General features: G+C 56.0%; 1 protein-coding gene across 3 annotated transcripts; it reads right to left on the bottom strand.

Moving 5' to 3' along the window:
• Nucleotides 1–939: 939 nt before the first annotated feature.
• On the bottom strand, nt 940–6,771 carry LOC113213844 (uncharacterized). 3 transcript variants are annotated; one of them, XM_052271889.1, is made up of 11 exons: nt 6,753–6,771; nt 5,211–5,623; nt 3,918–4,513; nt 3,715–3,842; nt 2,991–3,476; nt 2,836–2,914; nt 2,548–2,726; nt 2,289–2,457; nt 1,847–2,009; nt 1,571–1,719; nt 940–1,440 (listed from the first exon to the last, which is right to left on the bottom strand). In XM_052271889.1, exons 2-11 carry the CDS (start codon nt 5,541–5,543, stop codon nt 1,320–1,322), a joined length of 2,403 nt encoding a protein of 800 aa, XP_052127849.1. In that variant the 5' UTR covers nt 5,544–5,623; nt 6,753–6,771; the 3' UTR covers nt 940–1,319. The 3 variants fall into 3 exon arrangements, with proteins under 3 accessions (XP_052127849.1, XP_026288835.2, XP_052127850.1); XM_026433050.2 differs by lacking the exon at nt 6,753–6,771 and having other exon boundaries at nt 5,211–5,730; XM_052271890.1 differs by lacking the exons at nt 1,571–1,719; nt 6,753–6,771 and having other exon boundaries at nt 5,211–5,732.
• Between the last annotated feature and the right edge of the window lie 2,665 nt (nt 6,772–9,436).

Below are 9,436 nucleotides of genomic sequence, written 5' to 3'. Positions count from 1 at the left end.
AAGTAAATGCTTCGTAGTTACAAAGGAGCAAAATACTTCGCAGGCTTTTAACAGTGAGTGGACTCCAACCCGCATCTGCCGCAATTTGCCCCCCCCCCCCCGCAAATATAAGTTTATCGTTGAATGTGGCCATCCGGAAAGCCTAAGCTGTCGTTGAGCCAGTTGGGTACTAATGGGTAAAAATAATGGACCAACTAAAACTCAAGTTCCAAGTTTTTGACTGCGAATAAAATTTAATTCACAATCGACAGTCATGACTGTGTATAATATTTTTTGTGCTTAATCGCAGTTGAGTCTGCGAATAGTCTTCTCGACTGTATTCGCAGTTTTGACTGTGAGTAACTGAACTAGTCTTATTCACAGCTATGACTGCGAACAGTTTGACAGTCGCTGCATGCATTCACGACTGTCAATAACAGCGGCCAACAGCAAAATCTGAAATATGGGTGATGGGTGATGGGTTCCAGTTTTGATTGGAAGCCCACCTTCATTCTTTTTTTCCTTGGCCCAAGTCACTTGGCCAAGTTCACGCCCGTGCGCGCTACAAGCCACGAGCACCATATCTACCATGTTGTTGTCGTTACAGTATTGTGATTGTTGCCTCCGTCTATAAGTACGATTAAATCCTATTCAAACACTACCTGCTAGTAGTCATTTCCATGACATCACCCAGGAAAAACCTTTCTTAAGTAAATTCCTCTTGAACCAACACGAGGTTTTTCTGGGCCAATCCAGGCCAGTGACGCAGCCTGGGGTATCGCCGCCTTCCGATACTCTCTGCAGTTGGACCTCAGTGGCGGAGTAGTGACTGGTTTATCTGTTCCGGAAGAAAAATCTCATGCAGCTTGATTTCCGTTCTTCTTAATTTTTGCGGAGTCGCAGTGGGAATGTGGGATTCTCTATCGTGCGGGGATTGGTATGCCAAGAAAGGGACAGCTGTCAGTATATCACATGTATTTCAAATAAATCTATTTCTAGAGCTTACCTAACTAGCACAAAATCTACAAAGGTTGTGTACAAAAAAATGGACTAGAATAAGGATGACACAGAGTGTTGACAGCAGTATTTCGAAAAGCGTTCAGGTAAACGCCAGAAGAGTGGTGGGAACGAACAGGCTGCGAGCACCTGCAGCACCCGGGGTAGGCAACATGCCGCACTTGTGTGCGGCGATGCTGCCTATCCTACTGAGCGCGCACCGCGAACAACTTCCGTCAAAAATAATAAACAAAATGGCGATAGCGAGATCAAACAACACCAAGTAAACAAAACTGCGGAGGTGGTGAAGTTTCCTCCAGTGAGCGAGGACGGCGACGCTAAGTTCAGGACAGAGCGTGTCCGGTGATGGGCGAGACGCGCATATTGAGAACGATGGCTTCAGGCGTGGCGGACGGGGACGTAAGCGTGGTCATGTTGCTGTCTTGGGACGACGTGTGTTGCAGTCTGCTCAAGAGATACATTAGTTAGAAAACTAGTTAGTTCAGTAAGAAAATAATTTTAACAAAGAGAAAAAACGGGTAAAACGAAAAAAAAATAACAGAACAGCAAAGCCTGCAGTCCCCTAGCCAGTTACCTGCGCGCGTCCTGGTGCAGCGTGAGGGAGCTGGTGATGGTGCCAGCGCCCCGGCCGCGGCCCCGGGGGCCCGCACCGCTGCGCCCGCCCCTGCTGCCGCCGGGGTCACTAGCGTCACCGGCGAGGCGATCCCTGATCAGATGCAGTACCTGGGGGTGGGCGAGGGGACGGGGTGTCAGCCGCAGAAGCATCGCCACACAGACACACAGATAGACAGACACGAAACACGAACACACACACACACGCGCGCGCGCGCGCGCGCGCGGGCAGACTCACCTTTCTCTTGCAGCAGAAGATGATGAAGATGAAGACGGCCCGGAGGAGGTTGATGACGTCCGTGGCGTACCAGTAGTAGTCGCGGCCGCCCGCCGCCCAGCTGATGATCTCCGTGACCCACGTGAGGCCCATGAGGCAGAAGAGCTTGACGTAGAGCACCAGCCTGCAGGAGGGCCGAGAGAACGAGTGAAAACTGGAGGAAACTGGGTCGGTGAGGCTGTGGACAGCGGCGAGCGCACGACGGTAGCTCGGGTTCAACTCGCTACGCCAGAGGCCCAGTGAGAAATGAACGTTGGGACGAAGGTAGAACGGTACCGCCTTCGAGTAATTTTTGCTCTTCAGACGTGCGTCCAATACCGTCCCTGTGCCCTCTTTCTCACTGGAGTTTGTTCAGTACACTCCTCACTCAGTATCGGCTTCATGTCTCCGCGTGAAACTCTACCTCTGTGTTTCGGCGCCGGTGTGCCGCTGCGAGTGGTCCGACTTGTGCAGGATGGCGGTGTCCTTGCGCACGGCCAGGATGCGCGCCGCAGTGTACACGAACAGCACGAGGTTGGCCAGCAGCAGGAACGCCATCGGCCCGTAGAAGTACAGCAGCACGGCGGTCGTCTCTGGTGTGCATTCGACAAGTTAATCAATGGCCTAATGTCATCGAAAGAATGAGCGCGGAGATCAAGAACAGGCATAGGCATGTGGCTCACCTTTAAACCAGCAGTTGACGACGCCTATCTGCGGGTGCAGAGCGTGCGAGGCGGGGAGGAAGTTGAGCGCCACGGTGGTGAGGGTGATGGCCGCCGTGCTGCCCCACGCGTACAGCGAGTACCAGAAGAACTTCTTCCGGTCGCGTTCGGCCGCGCTGCCCTGGGGGAGGCGCAGACCGCTGTACGCAGAGAGAGGAGATTAACGATCGGTGCAAGTTTTTTGGCTGGACCTCAAAGAGTTTTAAGAGAGGCGCAAGTAACGCCACTAAAGTCCGTGGTGCTGTTTACCTAAACGCCCAGGAGATGTCGATGCACATGACGTTGAGCCAGAAGAAGGCCGCCAGGAACGAGAACTGTAGGACGAACGCTGTGGATACAGAAGCGAGGGTTGGTGCGATGCGTTGGAGCAGACAACATCTCTCAGCGGCCACGATAGCACTCACCGAGGACGAGGCAGGAGACCTGCGACGGCGCCGGGCTGGAGAGCGCGTTCACGCTCAGGGCGAGGTAGGCGAGGAGCAGCGACCCGGTGTGGGCCATGAGGTTGCTCGAGTGCAGGCTGCGGCGCAGCTCGGGCAGGCACGCGTGCACCAGCAGGGTGGCGGCCAGGAACACGGCGCCGGTGGCGGCGAGCACGCCGTACAGCGTGCGCTGCCAGAAGGGTGTGGACAGGACGTCCGGGTCCGCGCACACGAGCAGGTTGGCGGCGCGCAGGCCCGTCTCGTTGTCCAGGGCCACCTCACCGCAGAAGGAGCCCGCCGGGAGCGTGTTGTCCGCGCCGAAGCCGTCCACCACGGCGGAGCCGTCGGCCAGGATCCAGAACTGGGCCGCCTCCGACGAGTTGAAGAGCGCCTTGGAGTTGAGCAGGAAGCGGCGGTTCAGCGGGTTGGAGCAGTGCGGCAGGCCGTGCAGCAGGAACACGTCGTTTTCTGCGGGCAGAAAGACTGTCTTAAACCCTGTCCTGTCGCTCCGGTGCGCTGTCTGTAGACCTTACAGGGTCACCGCTCTACCCCGTATTTTTTTTTTAAAAGGTAGACTAGCCCGCCCGCAGCTACCTCTCCAGTCCCCTCCCACCTCCCCCCTTCCCCGCTCCGTCTACCTAGTCTACCTTTTCAAAACTACGGGGCAAAGCGGCCACCCTGTATAGCAGTGCGACGACTTGCTCACCCTCGGCCTGCCCCGAGGGCCGGTGCTTGCTGGGCCCCCACTCCCGCCGCGCCTCCTGCGCGCGCCCCATGTTGTACAGCGCCGCCGAGGCCACGTCGCCGTGGTCCTGCTGCCGCAGCCGCAGCCTCCTGAAAGGGTGAGTTAGTTAGGCACCGAGCCTACCACCGCGCCGGGGGCACAGGGGACCAGCGAGGAACACTCACTGCTTGTCGACCTCGAAGAGCGCCTTGTGCTGCTCGAGGAAGCTGACGGCCAGTGGGTCAGTGCTGCAGCCTGTGTCGCCCTGGGCGTCCACCACGAGGACGGACCGCGGGTGGCAGCACTTGCGTACGCAGGACGCACCCTGGGCGGCGCACGGGCACAGCAGGATCACGAAGTAGGTGCTGTCGTCCTCGTCATCCGCACTCTCCGGGGCCTGGGTGTTCGTCTCCGTGGAGTTGGCCATCGCGCTCCGCCCCGCCCTCTCGTCCTCGACGGCGTCCTCCACGCCCGCCTCCACGTCCTCGTCCTCCTCCAGGGCCACGATGGGGATGGTGGTGAGCCGGTCCATGCAGAAGGTGCCCGCCGGGAAGAGGAAGGTGCGCTCGCCCTCGTCCCCAGTCACATCCACTCCCAGGTGCGGCGCTCGGAAGAGGTCCGGCCGGAACTGGTTGACGAGCAGCGAGCCGTTGGAGTAGAGCTGCACGTCGTCGTCCCAGAAGAGGAGCTCGGTGTCGTGCGGCGGGCACGGCGGCGGCGCGGCCAGCTCCACGCGGGGCACGGCCACCTGTCTGGACGGCGGCCGGCCCGCGTCCCGTGCCTGCGGACACATCGGGCCAGTGGTTTAAACAACACCGTTTAATTAAAAAAAGGCAAATCAAAACAACACACCTCCTCTTGATTTGTTTGTATTTGACGATCGCTATAATAACCAGGGAGGCAGGTTTTTTTTAACTATCGGGGAAAAAAACAGGATACAGCGAAGTCGCGAGTAGGCCGGCCGGCCGGCAGGGAGACGTGACGGGAGCACTTGGATGTTTCGACCTGCGACCCTGACGCTGAGCGCGCTGAGCACCGCGGCCCATGCAAAACGCTGCGGTTAATTAATAGTGGACACCTGTGGCTCTGCGGCTCGCGCCGGACACGGCCGGACACCTCCCAGGCGGCGCTCAAGCGCGCTGCGGCTCACGCTCCACCGTTTTAATTTCATGCATTCCAAAATAGCGTAACCTCCGAGGGGGAAACAACTGTTAAACTTTGTGTCAGCCGGATTACGGATTACCCGGATTACCTCCGGTGTGTCCTCCGGATTACGTTGCTTTTTCTCTAGGATTGCCCCGGATTACCCTAAAATTTCCCCGGATTACCCCAAAATTTCCCCGGATTACCCCGGATTTTGTAGAATTTCCTCGGATTACCCCTGCCGGATTACCTAGCGGCTGTCAGCCGGATTACCTTAGTCGTTTCCCCCTCGGTCACCTCGCTCCCTGATCCCGGTGGGACTCGAGTCGACTCACCGCCCGACGCAGGTCGTCCAGCGTCACCACCTCCATGCTGGTCGAGTCCATGATGACGGTGTCCTCCGGCAGCCAGCCCCAGTCCTCGACACCGCGCCGCACCCTGCCGTCCCGGGCCCCGTCCCGGGCCTCGTCCTGGACGTCGGTGGAGTAGACGGTGTCGGCGGGGCGCGCGCGCGTCCGCAGCGGCGTGCAGGTGCGCAGGTCAAGGGACAGCTGCTGGCCGGCGGGGCAGCACTTTCTGAACGTGCCGCTCGGCCCCGGGGCGCCAGCAGCGGACACCACCGCGACGGCGAGCGCCGCCAGCGCCAGCAGCAGCGCGGCCGGCGGCATCCTGGCCGCCCTAATCGCAGCAGCAGGTGGGTGGGTGTGGGCGGCCCGAGTAGGTCGGCGCAACGCCCGGCGGCGGCATCCTGCAACACGCAAAGCAGTGCTGAAACATGGACCGTCGTCGACTGCCTGCGCCGCTCTGGCGGACGGCCTCGGCGGGGGTTCGAACAAAGGGGGCGTTGTTGGCGAACGTGCAACGAGCGGAGCGGGGTCGGCTCATCTGGTTATTGAAGCTAGCGCAGCTAGCGCGCCGGCGGGCGGGGAGCAGAGCAGGTCCCCGAGGGGCCCGCCGCCCGCCCCGCGGCCAGCCCCGCGGCCAGCCCCGCGGCCCGCGCAGTAGAATGGCCCCCGCGAGGCGCACCGGGCGGGCCGGGAGTGCCTCCTAGGGTGCGCTGTTAGTTTGTTTTAGCAGCGCAGTCCGGGGCGGGCCGCTGCTGAACTCCGCAGCGTGCTCCTCAAGGCCGCGACCGCGCCCTTTTCTTACAAAATGCTTTACTCGGCAGCTGCGCCTTCCCTTCCGCGGCCACCCGGGGAACCCAAACCACGACCTAAGACATGCAACGAGTGTCCCTTTATAAAGGCACCAAAAAGAAATAGGTTAGCAGCCTTCGTGGGGACTTTTCCTTGCACGACAACCCATTTTGAAGGTCAACCTTTTACTGGTCGCCTAGAGATGCAAAATATCTATCTGTGCCCTGGTGATAGGTTTTAAACTTCTCGGGAAAGTAAAATCGTTCCTGGAAAAGTCGACACCTTTCTGGTAAAAGGTGGAAAAGTAGGGAAAGTTCATAATTAACTGCACTTTCAATGTGAAGGGGTCTTTTTGTTCCTAAAATGTAAACGTTTTCGTGCACATCCTAGCCGGTTGTAATTTTGTTCCGTGGCCTGGTGAGAGAGGCGCCACCCGGCGCGGCGTCTCTATTTTTGAACACCATCATCAGAACCACAAACACTTCTCCAGAGGCGAGCACTTCACCATTTGCGCCACGGAGGAGATGCCAGACCGGTCCTGGAACGTCTGACTTCACTTGTCACACGGCAATCTGGGGCACGAACGAGGGTACCCGGTACTTTAACCCCATGAGGCCGCTGGCCGCGTGCGTTGCGCGTTGCGTTGGTTGTGCGTCGCACACCATGCAGCGCCATGCGGCAAAGTGCGGCTGGTCCGGTCAGGTGTTTGGCACCACCGAGCAGCACCATTGGCAGCCTTACCTCTTCCTCCAGCCTCGACGCCAGCCAAGCGACTTCGAACGCAGAACGCAGGCCGTCGTTGACGTAACTGCAGGAGGACGTGCCCCCCCCCCCCCCTCTTTTCCACTGATCTCCCACGACCGCCTCTTTTGCCGCGTTCGTCTTTCGCATGGACAGTGGCTAAGCCGAATCACACGATTACCGCGCCATTTCATCCGTCCAACAACACCGCAGTAAAATGAGACAACGACACTGACTATGGACATGGCCGAGGGTTCTCTCTCAAGCAGTCGGCGACGCTGGGGCGTGTCTGCCACGCACAGCGTCCCTCTCAAAGAGGCGCGTCACGTCGAGTCCAGCACCAGACCTGGCCAGTAGTGGGGGGTGTCCAATCAAGGAAAAGCGCCAGATAAAAAGTATTTAAGGGGACACTATGGGGAAAAAAATGAGGACATTTTTGGTCTAAAAATCGCAGTTTTTGAAAGCTTCCCTGCGCAAAGCTATTAGAGATGGAACTTTGGGGCTCATATGCATTTAATGGTTAGGTATTCAACTTAATTTGCCGGCATTGTCAACAACAACGAAGATGTCTAAGCCACCCATACACGCCAAAGGTTCTAACTCCTGAAGAGTTTTCATGAGCTTCCTATTGGAAAATGTACTGAGGACACACTTGTTGTTTGGTTTTGATATCCATGCCGGGTTTTAATATCAGTGTATACTGGAACATTTTAACACAAGATTTGGCAATATAACTCAAACCAGTTTGCGCATGGAACTTTTCAAAGATAGGCCTTTTTTAACATGCTTAAAGATTTTCAAAACTTTGGGTGGCTCCTAAAATTCTGGGAAAGCTTGAGAAGGGCCTATTTTGTGAATGCTTTAAGAAATTAAAAAGGAAAGTGTTCGGAAACATAGGCTCCCAGACTTCCAAATTTCACCATAGTGTCCCCTTAATAACGCACACTCCCAAAAGCCCATTCTTGTTACAAGAATGCTGCGTTTGTCGTGATGCGAATTTACTCGCCTCAAGATAATGTATATGCTCACAGCAAGTACATTTACTTGAATCAAGTACATTTTCTTGTGACAAGAATAGGCTTTTCACGGTGCACAAGTACATGTACATGTACATGTACATGTACTGCAGTATTCTAACGAGAACCTGTCTGTGATCGTTGGCGCGCGTCTGAACAAAACATCTGCCCAGACTGGTGTCGAAAAGACATCGATGCCGGCCAAAGCCACAGAGATTGCAGGATTGCAGGGTTCCAGGGTGCGCCAATGCCGTCTGAGGGAGCTCAAGTTGAGCAGCTCATTCCAGCCGGGCGATTTCCAACGACCGGCGCCGACCCGGCGCCCCGCCCGGCAGCGCTTTGCATTGAATCATTATTATCATTACTCGTTCGCAGTAGTTGGGCGGCGCGCAGTGAGATACTTAGAATCACGGGAGCGGGGCAGAGGGGCGCGGCCCGGGGAGCAGGCCATAGCATGGCAGGGGCCGGCGGATCGTGAGCTACGGCTCGCGGTAAGTAAAGTAGTCGGACCGCGGGCGCGACCAGCTCGGGCACACTCGTAAAACAAAGGTCGAACATCGCACCTCTAACCCCTGCAAGCACAATATATCCTCGCAAAGGCACAAACATTTCGAGCAAATTGAAACTATTTATGAGCCTGTACAAAGGATTGGTCCGATTTTACTTAACACCCTGAAAGGTGCTGCGCATCGACCTTAACGTACCTTTTTGTTCTACACCCCAAAAACTGACAAGGAGACTTAAGTAAGTGTAAATTCCCGATTCGGTTCAAACTCGGTATATTTGCTTCTTATCTCTATACATGACTACTGCGCGTCAAAATTTGTGCTGAAGTTCATATGTCAAAACTCCCTATAGGGGCCTATAGTTCCCCAAAAATAAAAATGTCATGTAAAAAACAAAATTAAGTGATATCACGACTCAGAATGTGCGGTTTTGGGGGGGTAGTTCTTCTTACATTTTTCGATTTGAGAACGCCTTCCATGAGTTTATGTCGAATTTCTAAACTTTTTCCATAAAACGCTCCTATAAAGTACCCCGGGATGTGAACTTCAGCACAAAATTCGACCGGCGTTCGTCATCTACATAGCCAAGAAGCAAATATACCGAGTTTGAACCGAATCGGGAATTTACACTTACCTAAGTCTCCTTGTGAGTTCTTTGACCATGTACTGATCCTTGGTCCTTGATTTTTGAGTGTACCGGGTGATTCAGAGAACACGCCGCCGTGTTGCGGGTTGGCCTATCCTCGACTCGGTGGGCGCACGGGTGAGAGGTGAGGAGGGAAGGGGTCCCCTCCTTACCTCTCACCCGTGCGCCCGCCGAGTCGTGGATAGGCAAACCCGCAACACGGCGGCGCGTGCTCTGAATCACCCGGTATATGTCTTTGATTCAAATGATAGGTTCCTAAATAATCAAGGGATCAAGTACAATGTACTTCGTCCAAGAACTCAGTTTTTGTGTGTGTACCAGTGTACCGGCAGAAGGTCAGAACAGACAGGAGAGGCGGGCAGACGGACTTGGCGGAGTGGGGTTTACGATGTTGTGATGCGATTTTAAGTGAATTACCGGCCGAACTGTAGTACGTGTTGCGAGCGCCGCGCCGCGCGCCTTGCTGTCCCGGAGGTGTCCGAGCAGAGGTACGTGACTGGGAGGGACACCCGGAGG

Source organism: Frankliniella occidentalis, unplaced genomic scaffold (assembly GCF_000697945.3).
Source record: "Frankliniella occidentalis isolate FOCC.00 unplaced genomic scaffold, Focc_3.1 Scaffold178, whole genome shotgun sequence".
In the NCBI taxonomy this organism is placed as follows: Eukaryota; Metazoa; Arthropoda; class Insecta; order Thysanoptera; family Thripidae; genus Frankliniella; species Frankliniella occidentalis.
The sequence above is the reverse complement of the archived record's forward strand: the minus strand, read 5'-3'. Positions and strand labels throughout refer to the sequence as shown.

Excerpts from the sequence above, each read along its gene's own strand:
- LOC113213844 (XM_052271889.1), bottom strand. The coding sequence starts at position 5,543 with ATGCCGCCGGCCGCGCTGCTGCTGGCGCTGGCGGCGCTCGCCGTCGCG. Across the intron at positions 2,458-2,547 it reads CGTCAACTGCTGGTTTAAAG|AGACGACCGCCGTGCTGCTG; the intron begins GTGAGCCACATG and ends AATGCACACCAG. Across the intron at positions 2,010-2,288 it reads ACCGGCGCCGAAACACAGAG|GCTGGTGCTCTACGTCAAGC; the intron begins GTAGAGTTTCAC and ends GCCCTCCTGCAG.